The 25,881-nt window shown below is 60.6% G+C and overlaps 2 protein-coding genes across 2 annotated transcripts in view; one reads left to right on the top strand and one right to left on the bottom strand.

Moving 5' to 3' along the window:
* The window catches only part of B4GALNT3 (beta-1,4-N-acetyl-galactosaminyltransferase 3), a 121,921-nt gene extending 100,462 nt beyond the window's left edge, over window positions 1–21,459 (top strand). Inside the window, exons 4-20 of the mRNA XM_056117880.1 lie at window positions 405–500; window positions 839–929; window positions 1,461–1,561; window positions 1,968–2,035; window positions 3,470–3,548; window positions 4,113–4,179; window positions 5,851–5,994; window positions 7,086–7,195; window positions 8,055–8,155; window positions 8,819–8,880; window positions 10,012–10,759; window positions 13,200–13,501; window positions 14,402–14,555; window positions 14,978–15,050; window positions 16,355–16,508; window positions 16,974–17,100; window positions 21,351–21,459. Coding sequence (XP_055973855.1) covers window positions 405–500; window positions 839–929; window positions 1,461–1,561; window positions 1,968–2,035; window positions 3,470–3,548; window positions 4,113–4,179; window positions 5,851–5,994; window positions 7,086–7,195; window positions 8,055–8,155; window positions 8,819–8,880; window positions 10,012–10,759; window positions 13,200–13,501; window positions 14,402–14,555; window positions 14,978–15,050; window positions 16,355–16,508; window positions 16,974–17,100; window positions 21,351–21,459 — 2,586 coding nt within the window. The remainder of the gene's footprint in view (window positions 1–404; window positions 501–838; window positions 930–1,460; window positions 1,562–1,967; window positions 2,036–3,469; window positions 3,549–4,112; window positions 4,180–5,850; window positions 5,995–7,085; window positions 7,196–8,054; window positions 8,156–8,818; window positions 8,881–10,011; window positions 10,760–13,199; window positions 13,502–14,401; window positions 14,556–14,977; window positions 15,051–16,354; window positions 16,509–16,973; window positions 17,101–21,350) is intronic.
* Window positions 21,460–24,053: 2,594 nt separating this feature from the next.
* NINJ2 (ninjurin 2) lies at window positions 24,054–25,681 on the bottom strand. Its single transcript, XM_056117913.1, is given in 4 exon segments — window positions 24,054–24,142; window positions 25,090–25,206; window positions 25,208–25,272; window positions 25,513–25,681. Coding segments are annotated over 3 exon segments (321 nt in total). The 5' UTR covers window positions 25,667–25,681; the 3' UTR covers window positions 24,054–24,142; window positions 25,090–25,104.
* Window positions 25,682–25,881: the final 200 nt, after the last annotated feature.

Here is a 25,881-nt window from a genome sequence, read left to right as displayed (position 1 = left end):
GTTAAGCGAAATGAGTCCGAAAGAGAGGGATAGACATAGAAAGATTGCATTCATCTGGGGAACATAAAGCAACAAAATGGGAGACTAACACCCAGGAGTGGCTGAGATTAGTACCAGGAGGTTCGCTCCATGGCTTGGAGTACGTTTGTTTGGCGGTGACTGTGTGTGAGAGAGTGAATGTGTGTGAGAGTGAGAGAATGCAGGTGTGCACACACACACACACACACACACACACACGTGACCCGAGAAACAGGCCAAGGCCTCGGGGCTAGCCAGGCCCTGCGGGGCATTGCTGGGAGATGCCAGAACGGGAGCAGGTGTGGCCTGAGAGCAGTGCCCGTGGGGCCCCCGTGGGCCGCGGCAGGCTGGGATGCGGCCCCTCACCTGCCGCTCTCTGCCCCCAGTTCCGGGGCCACGCCAACCTGCACGTCTTTGAGGACTGGTGCGGCGGCTCCATCCAGCAGCTCCGCCGGAACCTGCACTTCCCCCTGTACCCCCACGTGAGTGCTCGGCCCTCCCCCGCCTGCTGTCCTCCCCCGGTTCCTCGTTCATCGCGTGTGTCTCTGGGCCCCCACCGCCTGCATCCCGCGTGCTCCCTTTGCCCAACGCCCTGTCCCCCCGACCCTCTGCGTCATTCAGCCGCGGGCTCTCCCGTGGCTCCCGAGAACTTCTGCAGGGCCACCGTGCAGCACCCGCGAGATAATGAGGCCAGGGGGACAGAAGCACCCTAGCTTCCCCACGAGCTCGGCCTCCTGGTCTCCTAACCAGGAATGAACTGATTTCTTCAGTTCCCGCTCGACTCTTCTGGGTAACTGTTTCTGTCCCTTTCTTGGCGTAGATCCGCACGACCCTGAGGAAGCTGGCCGTGTCCCCCAGATGGACCAACTACGGCCTCCGCATCTTTGGCTACCTGCACCCGTTCACTGACGGTGAGGCTAGCTGCAGGGCCTGTGGGCCCGGGAGCAGTGGTCTGGGGCCGAGAACTCCATCTGCATTGGGCCAGCGGATATTTGTCTCTCATTAGAGAGGGGAAACTGAATCAGGCGTTGGTCTCCTGCAACCCTCCCTCCCGTCCCCCCATTTGTAGCATCTGGAACTAGCTCTCTTTGCTCTTGAAGCCTCCCCCATCATCACATGTCTCCCAGGATGCAGAACTCCTGCAAGGAGGGAGGCCACAGCACCGAACCCCAAAAGATAACTGAGTCACCGGCACTTTAAAAAAAAAAACTTTTAGGGACCAGAGAGATGACACAGGGCTTAAGGCACTTGTCTTGTGTGTGGCTAACTTGGCTCTTGGGCACAGTCGGGGTCACCCCCCACCTCCCCCAGCACAAAGTCAGGAGTAGCCCCAGCATCACTGTTTGTGGACACAACCCTACTCCCGACCACCCCAACCCGCACCGAACTCTGGCTGCAGACCCATTCTGGCGCTCATCGGGGAAATCTCTCCCCTTGCCCAGGGCACATCCAGTTTGCCATTGCTGCAGATGACAACGCGGAATTCTGGCTCAGCCGGGACGACCGGGTCTCAGGCCTTCGGCTGCTGGCCAGTGTGGGCAAGGTAGGGCCAGCCCGGCGCCAGGGGCCACCCATGGGTGCCGGCACGGCCAGGCGCTCCCAGGGAAGGTGCCCCTCCCGCTCAGCTTGTCCGTTTCCTGAGGGGCCAGAGTCAGTGCAAGGCCGGAGAAAGGTTCCTGGGGGAGCATCTCCGGTGGACTCTGGGTCACGCGCATCTCTGGGGGGGGGGCTGTTCGACCCGGCGAGGGGCCCATGACTTGCGCTGAGAGACCCCCGGGGAGGCTGGCATGTCCTGCAGGACCCCAGTCCCCTCTCCGCCCCTTGTCTCCCCCACTCACTCTCATCTCCTTCCCTCACTCGGCTCCAGTCTTTCCCCCCTTCCTGCCCATCCTTCACTCACCACTTCTCTTTTCCCTCCTTCCTTCTCTCCTCTCTCCCTCCACCTCTAGACGGGGAAGGAGTGGGCCGCGCCGGGAGAGTTTGGAAAGTTCCGGAGTCAGATTTCCAAGCCAGTGAGGTGAGTCAGGAGCATTGCAGTATTTTTGTGAGGAGGCACAGAAGCAAAACCAAGAGCAGTTCCGATTAAATCCCAGCCTCCCTCCAGGCCGAGGGCAAGCTCTGTCCCGAGAAGCCGGCCTCCTGCGCCCTGCGTCCTCTCAGAGGGCCCCTGTGCAGGCGTGTCCGGGAAGTGAGGCCCGTGGCTTAGGGTCCTGCCCATCCTTCCGTTTACAGCGCGGGAGAAGGGTGTGCTCACTCACACCCCTCAGTCTGGCCGTCTAGTGACCCTGGTGTCACTCGAAAACACCGTAGTGCCCAGTCCCTGTCCCTCCCATTTTCTCCATCCCCAGGGACCCCCCACGACCATACCACGGGAACACCAATTACTCTCTCCGTGCTCCCCGAGTTTACCCGAGCAGTGATCCCCAGGTCCATTGGAGGGAAAGGAAGGCTAGCACAGAGCGCCACCTGGTGGCCAGCACGTGCACGCAGGCAAGGGCGTGCGTTGATTTGGTGTAGGAGCTGGTGGGTTCGATTCCTCCGTTCGCCTCGGAGAGCCCAGCAAGCTCCCCGTGACGTGTTCGAGATGCCAAACACAGTAACAACAAATCTCACGATGGAGACGTTACTGGTGCCCGCTCGAGCAAATCGATGAGCAATGGGAGGACAGTGCTGCAATGCTACTGGGGTTGACCGGGGGACCGGGGACGTTGTGCTGGCTGCAGACCAGCCACGGTGGTGGACACTTGGTGTGTGAATTAGTGTCGTGACGAACGGCATGGACACCACAGCAGGACATCTGTGTCCACACCCCAGTCTGCTCTGACTACCTTGTTGATTTGAGGCAAAACGCCTGAGAGCTCTGGGCCGGAGAGCGTCCCCCACAAGCCACGATGAAGGGAGTAAGCCCAGACCAGCATTTCCCAGTGTGATGGCCCCTGCTGCCCGGTCCCTGGTGCTGGAACCATCCATGGGGTGGTCGTATCCCCTCAAATCCACCTGAGGGGTGCTTTGAGCTTGCTCAGAGAAGACAGATTTCCAGGGGGATTCTAAGTGTGGGGATTTTTTAAAAATTCTTTTAAATTTTTAAATTAAATTAGTTTTTAATTTCTAAAAACATTTTTAATTTTTAATTTTTTTGTTTTCTGAAAAGCTGGTAGGCCAAACACTTAGACCAATGCGCGGCATCGACTGACCGTTGATGAGCGTGGGCAATTATGATCTTGTTTGATGCTCTCAGTGACCCCAGAAAGTCCTTTTATTGTCCCATTGTAGAGATGCAGAAGCCCTGACCAGGCCAGGGCATGGACGGTGACTCCTGAGATTCTGGAAGCAGAGATAAAGGGCGGAGGGGCGTGTTCGGGGTGAGGTGGGGGGCTGGGAGCTGGCATGCCCCAGCAGGGAGGGCTGAGGGTCGTGCAGGGACCTGAGCACAAGCGTCTTTCTCTGCCAGCCTCTCAGCCTCGCAAAGGTACTACTTTGAGGTGCTGCACAAGCAGAATGAGGAGGGCACCGACCACGTGGAAGTCGCGGTAAGTGGCCTCCCTGCCTGTCCTTCCCCGCTCCCCGGAGCCCTGTTTAAAACCCAGGTGGGGGGGGGGGCAGTGCTGAGTGCCTCCTCCTGGCTCTAGGGTTCAGGGGTCAAGCCTAGGTCGGTCCCATGCGGCCTTCCCTGCTGTGCTATTTAATTTAATTTAATCCAACCCCTTATTTAATTTTATTTTTATTGTTTTGGTGTGAGGGCCTCATTCAGCTGGGCCCAGTGCTTAATCCCGGCTCTTGGCTCAGGGATCTCTCCTGGTGGGGCTCAGAGGATTATCCGGGGTGCCGGGGATCGAACTCAGATTGGCCACCTGCAAAGCGAGCACCCAGCCCCTGTCCTGTCCCCTCACGGCCGCATCCCTGTTTCATGTTTTAAAGAGCTCTCGTTTTTTATTTCTTTGAAGGGAAGTCTGGGGCCACACCCAGCCGTGCTCGGGGCTGACTTGTTCCTAGCTCCCTTGGGGTGCAGGGATTGAACCGGGTCAGCCCCATGCAAGGCAAGCGCCACCATTCTCTCTCTCTGGTCCCCCGCCACTTCTCTCTCTCTCTTTTAGTGGCGACTGAATGACCCGGGGGCCAAGTTCAGCATCATTGACTCCTCTTCCCTCTCCCTCTTCACTAGTGAGTAGGCCCGCATTTCTGCCCCTGGCCTGGGGTGGAGGGGTTCCTGCATGAGGGGGGTGGGGGGTTCTGAGGGACCTTGGTGAGGGGAGGCGTGGGGCAGATGTAGACCAAAGCTCAAGCACTTGGAACATGGGTAGGAAGGGGTCCCCAGCCTACAGTGTTTGTCTGCTTGGGTCTCTCTCCTCTTAGGGGTCAAAGATCCCTTTGAGAACCTTCTGGAAGCTCCCTGAGCTCCTGAGGGCACACCCACAAGCGCTCTCACACACTCTTTCCTGTAGAATTTCAAGGGATCCAGAGACTAGGAGGCTCCTCGAGTGAGAGGATGGATAAGGAGGCCATGGGTGTGGCAGGGAGAGGACATTGGTCACTGTTGGTGCTGGCAGCTTAGGAACTGTTCGCTAGTGTACGGTGCACGACTTGGGATTTCTTCAACAAAGCTTCTGTGCAGAGGGGCAGAGGGTGGGGGCCCCCAGGGCTCAGCGTAGGGGGCAGGTGAGCGGGGCTGGAGAGTCGACATGGAGACGGTGAGAAGAAGGAGAGTGGGAGCTCAGCCTGGAGAGGACCCCAGGGTGGGACTCTCCAGGAAGGCGGCAGGCTGTTGGAAGGGCCACTGCAGCAAGAGGCCGCCAGAGGAAAGCTGGGGGTGGGGAGGGGAGGAAGAAGAGGGAGTCGGCATCTGGACCTTCGACCCGAGCCGAGAAAGAGGCCTGGCTCAAAGGGAAGCTCAGAAAACAACAGAGGGGCCAGCGCCGTCGTACAGTGGGTAGGGTGTCTGCCTTGCACGTGCTAACCCAGGTTCGATCCCTGGCAGACCACCTGGAGATGCTCAGGGGTTTTGGGATCACACCCGGCAGTGCTCAGAGGTTACTCCTAGCTCTGCACTAAGGAAATGGCCCTGGCAGTGCTTGGGGCCATATGGGATCCCGGGAATCAGGGCTCAAATCCAGCCTGATACAAGGCCCTACCCCCTGTACTATTACTCTAGCCCCAAGGACAGCAATAGAAGATTTTGGAAAAGATCTATCTTTTTTCAGCTCATGTGAAATTACGAAGTAGGCTAGCCATGGGGCTGCCGGAGGAAGCCAAGGGTACTTCCCCTCTATCTAGGGATCTTGGGGGCTAGGTCTGAAGACCTCCAGTGGGTGCCCAAAGCTATGGAATATTAAATGCTGATGTCTGTAGTTCTTTCATGGATACAGTGGGCAGGGTGTTTGTCTTGCACACGGTCAACTGGGTTTGATTCCTGACACCCCATACGGTCCTCTGAAGTTCACTGAGAGTGACCCCAGGGTGCAGAGCCAGAAGTAAGCCCTGAGCATCACCGGCCCCCAAAACAAAACCGCTTTTGACCCATTATAATAATCCAGTTTAATAAGACACTCTCTAGGTGTCTTACCGTAGGTAAGGTTGGAGGGTCATGGTTGGCCGTGGATGACAGAGACCATGGACAGAGAGAAAGCTCAGTCAGTAGGAGGGTAACTGTCTGCAGCCGAAGCCTTTCTGGGATGAGGTGAGAGTTGGCTGGAAGAGAGGTGAAGGCCCTCTATGGGGGCGACGTCGAGACCTCAGCCTGCCCTGCTCCCCGGGCCCCCGGAGGCAGAGAGCTGGCCCATGCTGGCTTTGCTCCTGGGCCCACACACGCCCGCCCTCTCTTCTCCCCGGGCGCAGATGAGACGGTGCTGAGGATGGACGAGGTGGGCCACATCCCGCAGACAGCGGCCAGCCATGTGAGGCCCCCGGAGCCCCTCCCCCGAGACGAGCAGCCCCCCATCGACATGCTGCGGCCTGACCCCCGGGACACCCTTTATCGAGGTAAGGGCCTGGCCGCGACCTGGTCCCACAGCCCAGCTGAGGGGCTGCAGATGCCCGTGGGGCCACGGGGGACCCAACACGTGGTCATTTCTGCCCCTGTCTCTGGCTAGCTGGGAAGCTTTCCTCCCTGGGGGTGGGGACAGCGACATTCCCACGAAAAGGCCCCCCCCAAAATAGGCGTGTGCTTTTGTGACCTCAGATCATTACAGAGCAAACGTCTATGTAACCAACCGCGGGATAAAGAGTTGGAGCGAGGGGGCTGGAGAGATCTCGCACAGCGGGGAGGGTCTTGCCTCGAGTGCTGCCAACCCCCTTTCAAGCCTCGGCACCACACGTGGTCCCCTGAGCCCCGCCAGGAGTGATCCCTGAGCACAAAGCCAGGCATCAACTGTGAGCATCATGGCCAGGCACAACCCCCGCCCCCTCCAAAAAAAAAAAGAATTGGAATTAGAACCCAGAATTGCTCCATCCACAGCCCCCTGGCCCTTGAAGTATCAGTTTCTTGCTGGAGCCCAGCGCTTGAGAGAAAACATTCCAGAAGGTGATATTTGAAACTCTTGGGAGTGTCTTTCCAGTTTAAAAGATGATCACCGCAGGCCAGAGATATAGCCCAGGGGTGGGGAGACTTACCTTCTGCATGGCCAGTCCAGGCTCGAATCCCGGCCTCACCAGGAGTGACCCCTGAGTCCAGAGCCAGGGTGGCCCCTGAACATCACCAGGTGTGGCCCCCAACTGAAAACAAATGGAAGAACAAAAAAGATGACCACAGTGAGGGGCTTTGTGCCTCTTGGAAGTTTCTAAGCTTTTTCGGAGCCGGGTCCTCTCCAGCTCCGCAGTGGTCACGGGGTCCAGCTCCGCCTTGAGTCGGGGCCTGGCCCGTCCCCTGGCGCCCCTCGGGTGCTCCTTGGGCGCCGTACCCGCAGGCGCCTGGAGCTGACGTGGACCAGGTCCCCTTCGGCACCCACCAGAAGGTCTCTGGCCGAGCTGAGGATTCCAGCCCTCACCCCTCCGCGGAGACCTTCCTTGGTGACGCTGTCGCCCAAACGGGGGGGCTCCCACACTCCCCTCCCTTCTCTCCCCTTGCCTCCTAGTGCCTCTGATCCCCAAATCTCACCTCCGCCACGTCCTGCCTGACTGTCCCTACAAACCCAGCTACCTGGTGGACGGGCTCCCTCTGCAGCGCTACCAGGGACTTCGCTTTGTAAGTGAGGGCCGGGCAGCGAGGGCGCTGGGCCAGCAGCCTGTGGCTGGGAGGGGGAGGGGGCGGGCCGGGCGCCAGTGGCCTTCCTGAACCCCTCCCCCGGAGGCTTTCGGTCCTTCCCATGGCCCCTGGCCAGACCACCCCGGCCTGCCCAGCCAAGCCTGGAGCCGCACGTGCTGCCCGTATGAAGCCCCCGCCAGCCCCCAAAATGGGGGCCAGTGGGCTGCCCAAGGCTGCCACTCCTGCTGGCCCCGCAGGTCAGCCGCTGCGTGTGGTGCAGGGGTAGGCGAGGAGGGCGCGCAGGTGAAGTCTGGAGGGGAGTTTCGTGCTAGAGAACCCATCACCCAGGAGACAGTGCAGAATGGTCACTGCAGATCTGGGTCTAGAGGATTCCAGGGGGCGGCGGGTGGGGATGGAGTGGCCAGGGGCTCCCTGCACACCCCCCCACCCCCGCGCACACACACACACAGCAGGAGGCAACGTCCATGGGCTGCGGGAGGCTGCATAGAGGCGGCACCTGGACGGAAGATGGATGGATAAGAAAGAGGGGGATGTGATGGTGGGGGAGACGGAGGGAGGGAGGGAGGAGAGAGAGAGAGACTTTTGCCTGGACTTTCCCATGTTACATGTTAGTCGGGCAGGGGTGCGGGGCCGGGAGCTGGGCGGGGGTGCGGGGTCTGTCACCTGCTGGGCTGACCCAGGCTCAGGCTGGAGCGTGTGTGCCAGGCAGAAAAGCTCTTGGTTCTCGCAAACCAGAGTCAGAGCTCGGGGCAGCCCCCCCAGCAGCAGGCGGGCTTTGGCCTGGGCAGCTGCCACTGCAGGAAGGCCCCGTCAGCCCGCGCTGCCCTCCCTGCTCCAGGTGCACCTCTCCTTCGTCTACCCCAACGACTACACCCGCCTGAGCCACATGGAGACCCAAAACAAATGCTTCTATCAGGAACACGCCTACTACAGCGACAGGTGAGGGCGTCCGGGCGGGCCGGGCAGGGCTGGGCAGGGCTGCACCTGACGGGGCTCTGCGGGGCCGGGAGAGCCTGGGGTGGCCGCAGGACCCTCGAGGCCAGCAGTCTGCTCTTGCAGGACCCCACGTACATGCGCCTTGCTCGCACACTCACACACTCACCTATGCATGCATGCACGCTCACACACACACACACACACAGGAGCACACTTGTACACATGTGCTGCATTTATACTCACACACACCCTCTCCTTCACACATTCACTTTCCTATTTACACACCCTTACATACCCTCACACACTCACCCACACTCAGGTACTTACACCCTCACACACACTCCCACCCACGTACACCCTAACCCACCTTCAGGCTTACACCTTCACACACACTCATGCGCATCCTTATACACTCACACACTCGTACACACTCACACCCCCAACACACACACTTACGCTCTAGCACACTCACACTGACGCCCTCACCCGTTCATCCGCACTCCCACTCGCACCCCCTTGCACACTCGTGGTTCACACCCACCTCGCCTCCTCCCACTCTCAGCCCTGCTCTCCGCCAGGACCTCGGTGCCCTGTGGGGTTTCCGGTGGCCCGAAGGCTTTGGCTGCAGGACTCGGGGGTCCCGCCGACGCCCTCTTCCTCCTGCAGGTTCAGCTTCCAGGAGTACATCAAGATGGACCAGCCTGAGAAGCCGGAGCCGGAGCAGCCAGGTACAGTGACCGCCGGGGAGGGTGACCAGGCTCTCTCACTAGAGTAGCCTCTGGCCGCACCAGCCTGCCCCCGGGACCGTAAACTAGCCCACGCGGTCCGACTCACACCCGCAGAGCAGGGGCCATCTTCCCTCAGTCTACTTTCTTTTTTTAAACGTTGCCACACCCAGCAGTGCTCAGGACTTGGTCCTGGCTCTGTGCTCAGGGACCCTTATGTGGTGCCGGGGATCCAACCTGGGTCAGCCACGGGCAAGGCCAGCACTTTCCTTCCCCACTGGACTGTCCTCCAGCCCTGGGCACGACTTTCCAGCGCTGGTCAGCGGGAGGAGATTTCCAGCGGTGAGTGGCCCAGGGGATGCTGTGGGCCCTGGCAGAGGGAGCACACGCCCCGCGTGGCCTTTCCCCGAGGGCCGAGCCTTGGTGGGACTGTGGGTCTGTTGGTCTCTCCACCTGCTCTGTGCACTTTACGCCACTTAACCTCCACTTTGGGCTGGAGCGATCGCACAGCGGTAGGGCGCTTGCCTTGCAAGCGGCCAACATGGCCGAGCCGGGTTCGATTCCCCCGCCCCTCTCGGAGAGCCCGGCAAGTGCCGAGAGGATCTTGCCCGCGCAAGCTCCCCGTGACGTATTCAACATGCCAGACACAGTAACGAGTCTCACAATGTTCCTGGGCCCGCTCGAACAGATCGATGAACAACGGGGGGACAGTGACAGTGACAACCTCTGCCTTTACTCACTTATCAGTTTACTTATTTGCTTCTAGTCTTTGGGTCTCACGTGGTAGTGCTCAGGGCTTACTCTTAGCTCGGCTCTCAGGAGTGACTCCTGATGGTGCTCAGGGGACCATATGGGATGCTGGGGATCGAACCCACGCCAGGTGTGTGTGAGACAAGCGCCCTCCCTGCTGTGCTGTCTCATCTGCCTTTGGCCCTGACGTCCCCGGATCGCCTCCGGAAGAACTGCTCTGATTCTCTGACGCAGATGAGGCTCGGGGGCTGGTGTGCCCCCGGCCCCGAGTCAGGAGTTCCGTCGTCCGGAACCCGTGGGCAGGAGGATTCTCACAGGACCCTCGCAGCACGCCCTGGCTGTCGTGTTGAGTCCCTGGCATGAGGGATGGTTTCTTCACAGCAGGTTTTGAAGACAGCCTTTTCGCAGAATCCCAGTACGGAGACGCAGCCGAGGGGAGCCCTGCCTCTGAGCCCTGGAGGTCCCGGGTGCCCGAAGGCAGACAAATGTCTACCTCCACCCCGCGGCAGGATGCCACCGACTACCGCCTCGGGAGCCTGCGCAAGCTTCTGGCTCAACCCCGGTACCAGCCCGCGGGCCCCTTTCCCAAACGCAACGCCACAGGGGCCTTCGCTGCGACTGGCGACCCTCCTGGGCAGCCACCGGAGAAGGCGAGGAGGCCCCACCCGGAGCCCAGCCGCCCAGCAGGGACGCTCCCCCCTCGGAAGGGGACCAGAGCCACCGGGCCGAGCCCCAAGAGGACCCTGGGGCAGTCCCAGTGGCTGAGCCAAGTCGAGTCCTACATTGCGGAGCAGAGGCGGGCCGACAGGATGGAGCCTCCGGTGCCCGGCGGGGACTGGCCCGGGGAGGAGGAGGTGGTGGCGGCTGCGGGGCAGGGAGGACGCGAGGAAGGAGAGGAAGATGGGGAGGACGAGGAGGAGGACATGAGGGAGGTGTTCGAGTACGTGCCCGTGTTCGACCCGGTGGTCAACTGGGACCAGACGTTCAGCGCCCAGAACCTGGACCTGCAGGCGCTCCGCACGGACTGGATCGACCTGCACTGCAACACGTCGGGGAACCTTCTGCTTCCAGAGCAAGAGGCGCTCGAGGTCACGCGGGTCTTCCTGAAGAGGCTGAACCAGAGGAGCCGGGGGTAAGGTAAAGCGCGCTGGGGGCGGGGGCCGAGGCCATGGGGTGTCCGGGACCCCCAGCCTTTGCTTCCCCCTGCTCAGGCGAGCTTCTGAGTTCCGCTGGGAGGCGTTGGCCAGGGCTGGGAGGCACAGGTCCCCCGTCTCGGGTGCCACGGGCCAGACTGAGGTTGGCAGAGGTCGTTCAGATGGCGGGCCCGGGTCAAGGCACACTGACTGCTTTAGCTTTCCTTTCTTTTTCGATTTTTTTTTTGCGGGGAGGTCACACCCCGCTATGCTCAGGGGTTATTCCTGGCTCTGCACTCAGGAATTACTCCTGGCAGCACTTTGGGGGCCATATGGGATGCTGGGGATTGAACCTGGGTCGGCCGCGTACAAGGCAGACGCCCTAACCCGCTGTACCATCGCCCCGGTCCTCTTTTTTGATTTTTGGGCAACGCTTAGTGGTGCTCAGGGGTTGCTTCTGGCTCCGGCTTAGGAATCACCCCTGGCAGTATACAGGGGACCCCAGGGGATACCGGGGACCGAACCCAGGTCAGCCACATGCAAGGCAAGCGTCCTCCACGCTGTCCTATCGCTCCAGCCCCTGTTTTAGTTTCTCACCAAGAATGCAGTAGATTTTTATTTTCAGTGATGCAGTTCACTTGCCAGTTAATTTAGTATTTTAGAGTGTAGACTTCAGTGGTTTTTTAGGTCTATTCATGGTATTACATAACCATTAGCATCTGATTCGGGAACTTTTGTTGTTGTTTGTGTTTTGTTTGTTTGGGGACCACACCTGGAATGCTCAGGGCTTTCTCCTGTCTCTGGCCCTGGGGTCACTCTGAGTGATGCTTGGGTGGCCATCTAGGATGCCAGGAATCGAACCCAGGCCGGCCACATGCAAGACAAGCGCCCTCCCCACTGGACTGTCTCTCCAGCTCTGTGGTCCTGGAGCTGTTTAACCACCTCGCTGACCTGCTGGTGAATCCGTCACATCTCTCGCACTCTCGGCTAACTACTCCTCTACTTTCTCTTTAATTTATCTGTTCTTGACAACCAATAAGCGTGAAATTAAATAACACGTGGCTTTCACTTAGCAAAATAATTTCAAGCGTTTCTACCTTATCACTTGGTAGGCCATATCAAGCTCGTCCCTCGTGGGGCCAGAGTGATAGTACGGTGAATAGGGCTCTTGCCTTGCAGGCATTTGACCTAGGTTTGATCCCTGATGCCCTGTATGGTCCCCCAGGCCGGCCAGGAATAACCCTTGAGCACCTCTGGGTGTGGTCCCCCCACCAAAAAAACCCAAAAAAGTACTTCCCTCTTTCTTTATGTTCCTACTCAGCAGCTGTTTGACGTTTGAGCTGTTCATACCTAGGGGTTTCTCTCTGCAGTGCTGCTGTGAACAGCCCTGCTCACAATTTAGGTGCCTGTTTTTTCAGTTCCTTTGATACTCAGGAGTACCACTGTTGGTCGCAGGGAACGGTGTTAGCATTTGGATCATCTGTCCATCTCTTCCAAATTTGCTGCCCAGTTTTCCTTTCCTATCAGCAAGGTATGAAAGGTTCCGTTTCTCTTCTCTCCTTCTCAATACTTGAATTCTCCTTTTATTTTGAAAAAAAAAAAAAGCCCTTGTATAAAAGGGCTGGAGCTATCGCACAGCAGGTAGGGCATTTGCCTTGAATGCAGGCAACATGGCCGACCCGAGTTCGATTCCTCCGCCCCTCTCGGAGAGCCCGGCAAGCTACCGAGAGTATCTCGCCTGCACGGCAGAGCCTGGCAAGCTCCCCGTGACAGATTCGATATGCCAAACACATAACAAGTGTCACAATGGAGACGTTACTGGGCCCGCTCGAGCAAATTGATGAACAACGGGAGGACAGTGACAGTGATAAGAGATCACTACCATGTTGCTACAGGTTGGCCTTTATTTTTATTTTTATTGATTGATCAAGATCTTGGTACATCACTGGCATAAAGTATGAGATGTTGTGCAGCCGCACTTGCTCCAGGAGTTCTAAAATTTAAAATAGGGTGATACAACTGGAGTTAAATTTTTAACTGGTGATGACTTTGGGGTCTGGAGACATCTCTGCAGCTTGTGACTCTCTTCTGAGATTTATTTGTGAGTCTCTGGATGTGTGAGTACTGGGCGAATTTTTTTTTCCTTTTTGGGTCACACTCAGTGATGCACAGGGGTTACCCCTGGCTCATGCACTCAGGCATCACTCCTGGCAGTGCTCGGGGGACCATATGGGATGCTGGGAATCGAACCCGCATCGGCCGCGTGCAAGGCAAATGCCCTACCTGCTGTGCTATCGCTCCAGCCGCGAATTTTTAGAGTTGGAAGCAGTGAACCCTCTTGGCCAGTGGCAGGGCGAAAGCAGGAGTTCTAGACAACTCCAGCTGACGCTGTGGGCAGGCCTCCCTCAGCCCCCGGCCTCTTCCCACTTCCTGCCCCAGGAGGTACCAGCTTCAGCGCATCGTGAACGTGGAGAAACGCCAGGACCAGCTCCGGGGCGGTCGCTACCTCCTGGAGCTCGAGCTGCTGGAGCGAGGGCGGCGGCTGGTGCGGCTCTCGGAGTACGTGTCCACGCGAGGCTGGCAGGGCGCCGAGGCCGAGGCCCGCAACCTGCAGGGCCTGCTCTGGGGCCCCCACAACCGCCGGAGACGGGTCCTGAACGTCCGCAGCGCCGAGCCCAAGCTCTGCTGGCCCCAAGGCTTCTCCTGGAACCACCAAGCCATGGTCCACTTCGTCGTGCCCGGTGAGCACTGTGGGTAGAGCGGGGAGCCGGGATAACCCCAGGGTGGGTCTCTGCGCCGCTGGGCTCTCGCGAGGAGGGGGAGGCCCTCCGGTGGAGAAACCAAGTCTCGGGGACCAAAGGCCAGCACCGAGTCCGGCCACACTGGCAACTGGGGTCCCCTCCCTCGAGTTCGAGCTCACTGCCAGGCTGGGTGTGAGGATCAGCTGGGCCTTGTTCTGGAAGCCAGGGCTGCTTCTGAAAAGCAAGAGGGGCCGGGGAGTCCCTAAGAGAGCCGGGGAGCTGGGCTGTGTGGTGGCAGGGAGGGTCTGCCCCCCGGAGAAAGAGCACAGGGCTTCAGGCACTTGCTTGCATGTGGCTGACCCCAGTTCAATCCCCCCGGCAACACAGGGGGTTCCCCAGCCCTGCCAGGAGGGATCCCTGACACAGAGGAAGGAGTGAGCCCTGACTGAGCACTGCCCAGTGTGACCCACCCCCCAAAATAATACAGAGAGGCGGGGGAGAGAGAGAGAGAAGGAGAGAGGGAGGGAAAGAGGAGGGAGAGAGAGAGGGAGAGAGGGAGGGAGAGGCAGGGGTGGGAGAGGAGGAAGAGGAGCATGCCGCAGACAGGAGTGGCCCTGGAGGACAGGCAGGAATCTGCGTTTGGCCCATGGGGGTCCCCCGAGAGCACAGCGATGAACCCCAGCCCATGGTCTCCCACTTGCCTTGTGGGGAGTTGGGGGGCAGGAAGTGAAGCCCCCTCGGGCTGGTCCCGGTCCCCTCGACTCCTTGTCTCGGCATGGTCTTGTGAGTGGTTCTCCGTGGCTCTGGTGGCCCGAGACCACAGTTGGAGGGTCCCCGGGCCCCGGGAGTGAGAGCCCGTCTCGGCCCCGCCCTCGGCTCTCCCCGCCTGCCGTGGGGCAGTGAAGAACCAGGCCCGCTGGGTGCACCAGTTCATCCGGGACATGGAGACGCTGCTGCAGGCTACGGGGGACCCACACTTCAACATCATCATCACCGACTACAGCAGCGAGGACATGGACGTCGAGATGGCCCTGAAGAGGTCCAAGCTGCGGAGGTGAGGCTGGCTGGGACCCCTCCCTCCCTCCCTCCCTCCCTCCCTCCCTCCTTCCTTCCTTCCTTCCTTCCTTCCTTCCTTCCTTCCTTCCTTCCTTCCTTCCTTCTTTCCTCCTTCCTTCCTTCCTTCCTTCCTTCTTTCCTCCTTCCTTCCTTCCTTCCTTCCTTCCTTCCTTCCTTCCTTCCTTCCATCCATCCATCCCTGAGCCCTAACCCCCCCACCCCCCAGACCCCTGCCAGCTTCCCTGATTCCCAGCCCTTTACCCAAGATCACTGCCCCTCATCCCAGGGTCACCGTCCTCTCTCATCCTTGGGGGTGCAAGTCTAGTCTAGTACCCTAGTAGGCTAGTACTCTTGCATCGAGTATTCTAGCACTACTCTGGTACTCGGGTTCCAGTACTCAGCCCTGTCCTCTCCCCACAGCTACCAGTACATGAAGCTAAGTGGAAACTTTGAGCGCTCGGCTGGACTTCAGGCTGGCATAGACCTGGTGAAGGTGACTGGGCCATGCAGGCCGCGGATGACCCATGTACAGGCTGGTTCAGGGGGGCACGCGTGGGGCGTTGAGAAGCAGTTCTCTTTTCAGGGAGGTTGGGGGTAGGGCTGGGGATGGGGTGGGGGGTTTCCGCAGCATCCCTGGAGCCTGTAAAGAGTGGGGCCAGGGAGGGGCTGGAGCGAGAGCACAGCAGGGAGGCGTTTGCCTTGCACGCGGCCAACGTGGGTTCGATCCCCAACATCCCATAGGGTCCCCCGAGCACCGCCAGGAGTCATTCCTGAGTGCAGAGCCAAGAGGAACCCCTGAGCATCGCCGGGCATGACCCATAAAAGCAAAACAAATGAACAAACCAACAAACCAAGGGTGGGACTAGGGGCTGAGGAGGTGGTCAAGGCCTGCCGGGTGTACCTTGCATGAAGGAGCCCTAGCTTCAATCTTTTTCGGGGGAGGGGTGGTACACCCAGCGATGCTCAGGAGTCACTCGTGGCAGTGCTCAGGGGACTATGCAGGATGCCGGGGATTGAGCCCAGGTTGGCCGTGTGCAGGGCAAGCGCCTCCCCTCCCCTCCCCTCCCCTCCCCTCCCCTCTCCTGCTGCTCTCTGGTCCCTCCGTCTCCAGCTCTGCCTGGTCTCCCGAGCACCCTCGGAAGTTGCCCTGGATACTGCCAGGTGTTGCCCCTACAGACAGGAGTGGGGGAGGGCTCACAGTGCACTCTCTGATGCTAAGAACCGGGACAGTCCTGGGAGGGGGGAGGGGAGACAGCACTTACTTTGTATGCCGCTGACCCCTGTTCAAATCCCTTCACCTTGTGTGATCCTCTAAACACTACCTGTTGGGGGTAGGGGCCGGACACACACACACACACACACACACACACACACACACACACACACACACACACACACAAAACCAGCAGCAGCAATTAAAACCCCAACCCTGAAAAACCAGGCTCGGGACTGGAGGGAGAGCACAGCAGGGAGGGCTTTTGCCTTGTGTGCCGCCAGCCTGGGTTCGATCCCCAGCATCCCTTATGGTCCCCCGGGCACCGCCAGGGGTAAATCCTGAGTGCAGAGCCAGGAGTGACCCCTGAGCATTGCTGGGTGTGACCCAATACACACAGAGAGAGAGAGAGAGAGAGAGAGAGAGAGAGAGAGAGAGAGAGAGAGAAAGAACAGGCCCAGGACTGTGGGAATCTGGCCACCAGTTTAGTGAGCGAAGAGTTGTTAATCGTTCGGACAGGGAGAGGCGGGGGTGGCCCTGGAGCGCGCGGCCAGGCAACCTGCTGACCCTCCACTTGTCCCCAGGACCCGCACAGCATCATCTTCCTCTGTGACCTGCACATCCACTTCCCCGCCGGCTTCATCGACAGCATCCGCAAGCACTGCGTGGAGGGCAAGATGGCCTTCGCACCCATGGTGATGCGGCTGCACTGTGGGGCCACCCCGCAGTGGCCCGAGGGTAAGCTCCGCCCGGGCGTGGCGTGGGGAGGAGGAGAGACCCTCTGAGCCCAGGCTCCGAGCCCCGGGTGCCAGAAGCAGCCGTGTCTACACTGGCAGGTACCCCGTCCCTCCTCACCCATTTGGACTCTGCCAGAGGAGGCCCCAGAGGACTCGGCAGCACCTGCTGCCCTTCCCGGCCCCACCCCCAGGCCAGAGCAACAGGGACCTGCTCCCCGCCCCCACCCACAGGAAGCCCATCCAGGGTCGTGCCTCCAGGGCACTGCTCAGCCCACGCACTGCTGGGGACTGTCACTAGCCCTGGCGACCGTGGCCGGAAGGCTGGTCTCGCCAGCCTGAGCCTCAGCACAGGGGCGGCCGTCCTGGTCACTGTCCCTCCGGAAGGGCTCTGGGGGGCGGGGCGGCCCGACGCCTCCTCCCGTCCCTGCCGGCCTGCTCCGCCCAGGACCTCCTTGTCTGCCCGCAGGCTACTGGGAGGTGAACGGCTTTGGTCTGCTTGGCATCTACAAGTCAGACCTGGACAGGATCGGGGGCATGAACACCAAGGAGTTCCGGGACCGCTGGGGCGGGGAAGACTGGGAGCTGCTGGATAGGTGAGTGGGGCCCCTGACGGCAGGGCTTGGGGCAGCGCACGCAGCGGTTTCCCTTGTCCGGGCTTCGGCCGTAGGCCCAGGGGGCTCCATTGCACTGCAGAAACCCACTCAGGGGCTGGAGCCTTTGTCCTGCCGGAGGGTGCTGGGTCTGCATGTGGCCGACCTGAGTTCGATCCCCAGCATCTGTGTGGTCCCCTGAGCACCGCCAGGAGTAATCCCTGAGTGCAGAGCCAGCAGGAACTGCTGGTAAGTCAGCAGGAGAGGGACAGATTTAGAGCGACTGCACTCATGAGACTAATACCCAAGGCCAGGAAGAACAGGGGCCAGAAGGGTCCATGGTTGGAAGTGGGGCAGAGGGCACGTAGGAGAGAGAAGGGACCGGTGTGACTGTCACGGGTGGAAGCGACCACTCTGGACAAGAACTGAGTTGTTCTTGTTGTTCTTATATAAATGGATGTACCTGATAACCTTTCAGTGTTTGTATTGCAAACCATAATCCCCAGAGAGAGAGAGAGAGAGAGAGAGAGAGAGAGAGAGAAGGGAGGGAGGGAGGGGGAGAGAGAGGGAGAGAGAGAGAAAGAGGGGGGAGAGAAAAAGAGAGGGAGAGAGAGAGAGATAGGAAGAGAGAGGGAGAGAGAGACAGAGAAAGAAAGAAAGAGGGAGAGAGAAAGGGAGAGAGAGAAAAAGGAGAGAGGGAGAGAGAGAAAGAGAAACAGGGAGAGAGGGAGAGAGAAAGAGAGAGAAAGGGAGAGAGGGACAGGGAGAAAGGGAGAAAGAGGGAGAGAAAGAGAAAGAGGGAGAGAGAGAAAGAGACAGAGAGAGAGAGAGAGAGGTGCCTGCCACAGAGCCACAGAGGCAGGGGGTCAGGGGACAGAGGGAAACTAAGGACGATGGTGATGGGACATGTACACTGATAATGGACAGGGGTTGGAACATCATGTAACAACCTTTAATGAACAACCTTGTAACTGTGCATCTCACTGCGATTCAATAAAACAATTTTCTTTAAATCAGGAAGAAAAAAAAAAGGAAGTGAGCCCTGGGCATTGCTGGGTGTAATCCCCAAAGCAAACAAATAAACAAACCAACAACAATAACAAGAATGGGGGGGGGGGGCTGGAGTGATAGCACAGCGGATAGGGCATTTGCCTTGCACGCAGCCAAACCGGGTTCGATTCCCAGTATCCCATATGGTCCCCCAGGCACCGCTGGGGTAATTCCTGAGTGCATGAGCTGGGAGTAACCCCTGTGCATCGCCGGGTGTGACCCAAAGAGCAAAAAAAAAGAATGCCCGTGGAAATGTTGGCAGCCCCCAGCAGGTATCAGCAGGGGGAGCAGGACTGTCACCCACCCTGCGGCTCCCAGCTGCCTGCTGGACACTGACACCGTGGGGACAGGGCAGGGACACGAGCCAAGAGACTTTGGGGCCATTCGAGAGGCAGCGCGCACGGAGCAAAGGCTGGCAGGAAGCCCGGAAGGGTGGGGAGGAGGGCCAGGCAGGGGAGGATGAGCAGGACACAGGCTCGGGGTGGCCGGAGGAGCGGGAGAGCGGCCCCAGCTGGCCCCAAGAACTAGGAAATGCGGAGGGGTGAGGCAGCATTGGGAGGAAGCATCTTACGGGGGTGAGGGGCTGGCTTTGAGCCACAGCAGTGGTGCGTGGTGGTGTACTCCTAGCCCTGTGCTCGGGGACTCTCCCTGGCAGTGCTCAGGGAGCCATCTGGTGCCAGGGATCAAACCAGGGCCGAGCAGGTGCAAGGCGAGCGCTTTAGACCCCGTCCTGTCTCTCCAGCTCCTACGATTCTTTTCCTTTTTTTTTGGTAGTTTTTTGTTGTTGGTTTTTGTTTTGGGGTCACACCCAGCAGTGCTCAGGGGTTACTCTTGGCTCTGCACTCAGAAATTACTCCCGGCTCTGCACTCGGGGGACCATGTGGGATGCCAGGGAGAGAACCTGGATTGGCCGCGTGCAAAGCAGACGTCCTCCCTGTGCTGTGCTATCGCTCCAGGCCCCTCAAGTCTTCTTTGATGCCGAGAAGGGCAGGCAAGGAGGGTGCTCCTGGGCATGGAAGCTGAGCGGGGGCAGAGGGACCTGCAGAAGGAGCCGGAGCCCCGGGCCGGGGGGGGGGGGGGCAGGCAAGGGGTCACCCCCCGGGGAGCAGAGTCTCCATCTCTGAATAAGAGAATGAAGAGAAGCGAATTAACCCGAACATCACAGCTCATGAAAGTCAGAAGCCTAAAAACGGGGGCTGGGCTGGGAGTGGGGTTCTGGGTCGGCTGCCGGGGCTCCTGTCTGTGAAGCCCGCCTGGCCCCGCTCGCCGTGGGCCAGACCTTCAAACCACATCTAGATCCGTTTTTCTCAAGAGGAAAGAAAGGAAGAGCATATTCCCTCCCTCCCTCCCTCCCTCCCTCCCTCCCTCCCGCTCCCCATATATATTTATATATAATTGTTTATATGTATAAAGAGAATTTGAGCTGCAGAGGAGAGGAGGGAGTTTATGGTCTGTGTTAGACACCCCGGCTCTCATAAAGCAGGATCCAAGGGGACCCCCAAAGGGGTGAGCGCCAAGCTTAGCGATCATCACCTCCCTCCATCTCGGGCCCTGGAAGGAAAAAGTCGAACCCTGGCCCATCTTTGTGGTGGCGGTGGTGGCTTTGGAGCCACCCCTGGCAGTGCACAGGGCTTACACCTGGCGAGACTCCAGGGACCATCTGAGGTGCCAGGAATCAAAGGCGCAGGGCTGCATCTGACCAGGTCTTGCCTCCCTGCCTTGTCTGAGGCTCACGAGAAAACTGCTCCAGGGGCCGGAGCGATAGCACAAGCGGGAGGGCGTTTGCCTTGCCCGTGGCAGACCCAGATTTGATTCTCAGCGTCCCGCGTGGCTCCCGGGCACCACCAGGAGTAATTCCTGGACATGGATAGAGCCAGGAGTAACCCCTGAGCATCGCCGGGAGTGGTCCCCGAGAACCAAAATAAATCAGTCATAAAGTTCACGATCACGATCATCCTGTTCTTCCTCGATTTCCCCGAGCAGGCACCAGTTCGTCCTAGCCCTTGAGATTTTGGAAAGTGCCACATCCGAGGCTCTTTCAGGCTCTTCCAGGGTCAGGAGAATGAGCCCCATCATTGTTACTGTTTTTTGGCATATTGAGTCTGCCACGGGGAGTTTGCCAGACTCTGCCGTGCGGGCGGGATGCAGTCGGTAGCCTGCTAGAGTAAGAACTAGATAATAAGCCGTCTTTTTCATGAAGTTGAAAACCGAAAGCCTGCTCCACAAATTCCAGCCCAGAGCTCCTGTGAGGAGTCGGGGATCGGGGACCGGACGCCCCCTGGACGTTCTCGGACTCCACAGGCCGTGCCCAGGGCTCTCGGTCTGTCTGTCGGAACTTTGCCAGCCTCTCGCGCCTTTTTTCTTTCTGACAGTTCCACGTTTTTGCTCTGGTGGTGGTGGTCTGGTAGGTGGCGGTGCCAGCTTCAGGGTGTCCACAGTGGGAAGTGCTCTGACGCCGAGCAGCATCCTCAGGACCCAGCTGGGGTTTTCTGTTTCTTTGGTTTTGGTTTTTTGTTTTGGTTTTTTTTGGCAGGGGCAAGGAGGGTCGTGGAGGAGGGGCACTCCCAGCAGTGCTCAGGGCTTTGACTCCTGGCTCTGCACTCAGGGATGACTCTTGGTGGGCTCCCAGAGGCCAGGTCTACTGTGTGCAAGGCTTGCCCACTGGGCTCTCTCTCCCACCCAGGCACGCAGCTTTTGTGTGTGTGTGTGTGTGTGTGTGTGTGTGTGTGTGTGTGTGTGCGCGCGCGCACGCGCTTGAGCACATGAGAATTACAAGAATTATTCAGTTGTTGAATTGAATCACTGTGTGGTAGAACGAGTGCAGCCTTTAGTCATCAGGCCCCCCCCCCCTTTTTTTTTTTTCTGCTTTTGGGCCACATCCAGTGGTGCTCAGGGCTAACTCTTGGCCACGCTCAGGGATCTCTCTTGGTGGCACTCTATGGGGGGACTGAACCTGGGGATGTCTAGGGTCCTAGGGCTGGAACCTGGGGGACTATATGGGCTGCTGGGGGCTGGACCCTGCTTGACCTCCTCACTGCGCCATTTGCTGCCTGCGTTTCTCCTCCTCAGCTGGGACAGGAACCACGGAGGGTCAGACCACCCGCGGGTGGGATCACCCATCCCCTCCCTCTCTGCCGCGGGCGTGAGGGGAGGCGGGGGTCCCGGGCCCCCTACCCTGCCTCCCACGCCGCCTGTCCCTGCAGGGTCCTGCAGGCCGGCCTGGAGGTGGAGCGTCTGTCCCTCCGGAACTTCTTCCATCACTTCCATTCCAAGCGGGGCATGTGGAGCCGCCGTCAGAGGAGGCGGCCGTGAGCCGGGGACCCACGTGACGACCCGCCACGCGCCTGCCGAGCCCAGGAGAGGGGCCGCGCCCCGAAGCCTCGCCGGGACTCCCCTTCCAGGCCTCAGGCAGCCAGCAGGGGTCCCGCACGGAGGAGACACTGTGACACAAACCAGCAGCTGGAGAAGGCCACCCCGTGGGGTCCGGGAGAGAGACCCACGGGGGGACCCCGCCTTCATCCCAAGTGCCCTTCGCCAGTGACCAGTCCCCAGGACACTTTGGTGACACTTCGGGGGGGCGTGTTCTACCGGAAGCCAAACTGTGCCTGCCCAGGCCCTGCGCTGGCCAGGAGGGAGGGGTGCAAGTCTCAGGGCAGGGCCCCCCACTGCCAGGCCCCAGGCCCACTCCTGGGCCGTGGCGGTGGCTCAGCAGAGAGCAGCCCCCGCGGGTGCACCCGGCTGGCTCTGACATAACTGCTGACCCGTCCACGTGGCACTGACCCCCGGGCCGGCACCTGCGTGTTCCTGGGGTCTCCACAGTGGCACTGGGCCACCAGGAAGGGGCCGCAGGGAGCTTTGGGCATCTGGGCTGGGGGCAAAAAGGGGGAGCAGGGGTGAGGTTCCCCTTCCTGCCCTCGAGGAGGCAGGGGCTCAGCCGGGAGCAGGACGGGTGGCCCTGTGTGGAGAGGCTTGCAGGGCCGGGTGTAGGGGTGTAGGGGTGTAGGGGTGTAGAGGCACTGCACGGTGGAAGGATGCCGGGGGCTGCATGCAGGGAACTGAAGCCAGTTCAGGGGACAGAGCCCATGTGGGCTCGGGCGCCCCCTTCCCACAGCTGATGGTCACCCCTCCCCCCCCACACACACACACACGACTGACCCCAGGTGCCTTGGTGGCTCTGGACTTTGCTGCTGCCAAGCTCAGGACACGCGTGGGAGGGGCCAAGGCCCTGGATGCAAGTGTGGGGCTGTGAATTGGGGACGGACGTCCGGACAGGGCCCCGGGGACGGCCTTCCTCCTGTTGTGACAGAGTCCAGGGGCCTGGGGGGCGGGTGTGGGGGGGGGGAAGGGGGGAGGGTTTTGCCTTCTCCAGATCAGAAACTGGGCACAGGAGGGAACTGTGGCTCCTCCCAGAACCTACTGGAGCTTGAGGACTCAGACAAACCTGCATCCCGGGCCCCCCAGCTCTGCCTTGGCGAAGGGCTAGAGGGGGTCCGAGGACTGTGGCTGGCCTGCGGGGTGTGGGGGGCCGGCAGGCTGCCCTCTGGGCCTGCTCACCCCGGGGTGTCGCGCCCCAGGCACCCCCACACACCCTGCTGTATTCCCCACTGGCCGGAATCATCTCTCCTGCCCGCCCCCTCAACCCTCCCCCCTCCCCCCACAGTGCCTTGTTTGATATTTGTTATGTCCACACCACCTGCCTTAAGGGGGCCCCCAACGAGACCCCCCACCCTGTGTAGGGGCCCTGGGGAGGGACTGGGTTCAATTACAGCATCTTCTTAGAAAACAGATGGGCTCTGTGTCTTGCTGTTCAGGGCGGGCGAGGACTGGACAGAGAGAGGCTTGAGGGTCCTCCCAGTGTGGTTGGACCCCTGCGGGACACACCAGCACCCCCCCAACACACACACAGACACACACACACTGCCGCCACCACTCACAACCCTGGGTGGAGGCTACATGTTTCCTGTCTGAGGGATGCAGGGATAGTGCTCGGACCTTTGCTGCTGGGGGCACAACGTCTCCTGGTGGTTCCAGCTGAGAAGGGCTGGGTGGGGTCTCCTAGGGGTGGGGGCGTGTCAGGCAGGAACAGCTCGGTGAACGGTCGGGAATGGCTGAGGTATAGCTCAAAGGTGCAGACTGGACCAGGGAGGCACTCTCCAGGCGGGGCGGGTGCTGTGCACGGGGGCCACCCAGATTTGAGCCCCAGCTCCATCTCGTCCTGCGAACACTGCCGCGAATCTCCGCGCCCCCCCCCCCCCCCCCCCCCCCCCCCAGCAAAGCAGATGTAATAAAGGAGCTGGCTGAGAATTGTTGGTTCGGCCTGGGCTGCCCGCCTGATGCTTTCTCGGTGCAAACGAACAGGCCTGGGGATAGATAGTGCCGTTGCTCTCGGCCAGAGCGGTGTTCGTTCGACCTCTCTGATGCGCTTTGCAGGAAGGTGCTCATCTGAAGGCAAGAGCAGGGTTCTCGGGGCTTGAGGGAAGGACAGGCGGTCTTGTACCCATCTGGGTAGAAGCTGAGCGTTACTGGCGACACACGGGGCCAGAACGGCCGCCTCCCCGCCCAAGAAAAGAGCCAGAGGAGAGGGAGAGACTGAAAAGCTATCTCCCCCTGGAGCTGGGCCTTCTTGGGGGTCTCCGTAGGATACCGGGGGCCCCTGAAGCTGGCTGGATGCTTGAACCTCCACAAATAAATAGACTCAGTGGGCTGCAGATACCTTTATGGAGAGAACCCGGTTCTCTTAAGGGGAGACAGGCCTGGCGCATGGGAGGAGGGCGGGACGAGGGGGTCAGGGCTCCAGGTGGCCCCTCTGTCCGTGGACACTCAGGGCGCAGGAAGGCCAGCGCTCCCTCTGACCTCCAACCTCCAGACCTGGAACCACTGGGAACCATTACTCCCACCTCAGGCCTGGGGAGGGGCCAGGGTGGAGGACGACTGGGAAGCGCTTGTCAGCATGACAGGTCAAGGCGGAAAGCGGAAGCAGGCCCAGGCCCAGGACCTGTGAGAGGCAGAGGAGAGGCTGTGAGAGGCTGGCCAGGCCCCGCCCCGCCCTGTCCCTCCTCGTCCCTTCCTGTCCTGGCCTGGCAGCTTCTCCCAGGGCCCCAGAGGGTCTGTGTGCCCCTCCCCCCGGCCTCCTGGTGGCCTCCCGGGAGCTGCTGAGGACCAGGCACTCTTGTTTTCTGTTTTTGGGTTGTTTTTTTTTGATTTTTGGGTCACACCTGGCGATGTACAGGGGTTCCTCCTGGCTCTGCACTCAGGAATTACTCCTGGCCGTGCTCGGGGGACCATATGGGATGCTGGGAACGAACCTGGGTTGGCTGCGTGCAAGGTGAACCCCTACCCACTGTGCTCCAGCCCCTGCACTCAGGAATTACTCCTGCTGGTGCTGGGAGGGAGGGGGGTGGGCAGATGGGTTGCTGGGGATTGAACCCTGGTCAGCCTCATGCAAGATCAACACCCTACCCACTGCACTATTGTTCAGCCCTCTTTTTTTTTTTTTGTCGGGGGCTCAGGGCTAACTCCTGGTTCTGAGTTCGGGGATCACTCCTGGTGGACTCTGGGGACCTTATGGGATGCTGGGGATCGAACCCGGTCGGCCGCAGGCAAGACAAATGCTCTCCCCGCTGTGCTGTTGCTTCAGTCCCGGAGGAGGTACTCTTGACAGCACCATGGACAGCTGGGACACCCCCGTGACCCCGGGTCCGGGCCTGGAGCCAGCCACTCACCACATGGCCTCGTGTCCGTGGGGGCTCTGGGAACCCAGGTCTGAGCAGTGCGGCCGTCACAGCAGGGAAAGGGAGGGAAGGGGCAGCGCGCCAGCCTCGGAGACCCTCTCCCCTGCGGCCCTGCAGCCCTTGCGGCTTGGCCAGGACCTGCTCCCAGCCGGAGAAGAGCCGCTCCACTCCCACCCGTCCCCTCCGCCTCCCGCCTCCCACCTCTCCTCACCTCCCGGCGTGGGGCTCAGAGGGGGTTCTGCGAGGTCCTGGCCGCAGGGAGCCCCGTCTTATGTGCCCCGAAGGCCGTGATGAAGACGTTGAGGACCACCGCGATGCAGACCAAGGCGGGTGGCGGCGTTGTTGAGCCGGTTCAGCCTCCACTGCTTCTCCACCTCGTTGAGGTTCAGTCGCGCTGGGCAGGGGGAAGCGGGGAGGGGGCGCGCCGTCCACACCCACCCGCAGCGCAGCACCCCTGCGCGGGAGCCCGGGAGGGAGGGACGCCCTGGCGGGGTGCGAGGCACCTTCGCGGCCCGGAGCTGGCTGCGTGGGTTTGCCACGGGCAGGGGGCGGCCGGGCGGGGGGCAGGGGCCGGGGAGGGGCGGGGGCGGGCTCTGGGGGCGCCGCTCGCGGCCCCCGGCCCGGGGCTCCTCACCGATGACCACGAGGAGGACTCCGATGGCCACCTGCAGGAGCAGGGAGAGGCTGAGCAGGACAGTGAGCGCCACGTAGTAGGGGGCGGTGGGGCCGCGCTCCAGCAGCGCCTGCAGCCTGGCGGCGTTGGACAGGAGCAGGGCAGCGTCCAGCATGCTCCCGGCCACGCTCTTCTTGGTGGCGTAGTGGTTCAGGTTGACGGGCGCGCGCCGCGGGCTGGGGTCCCCGGGCTGCAAGGCAGAGGCCGGCTCAGGGGCACGGGGCCGGGGCTCCCGCCGAGAGGGCCTGAGCGCTCCCTGCGAGGGGAAAGACCGGCTGGCTCGCTGGGGGTCTGAGTTTGGGGGTGGGGCACCCGATTTGGTGCTGGGGC

Source organism: Sorex fumeus, unplaced genomic scaffold (genome assembly GCF_029834395.1).
Source record: "Sorex fumeus unplaced genomic scaffold, SorFum_2.1 ptg000036l, whole genome shotgun sequence".
Lineage (NCBI taxonomy): Eukaryota > Metazoa > Chordata > Mammalia > Eulipotyphla > Soricidae > Sorex > Sorex fumeus.
The sequence above is the reverse complement of the archived record's forward strand: the minus strand, read 5'-3'. Positions and strand labels throughout refer to the sequence as shown.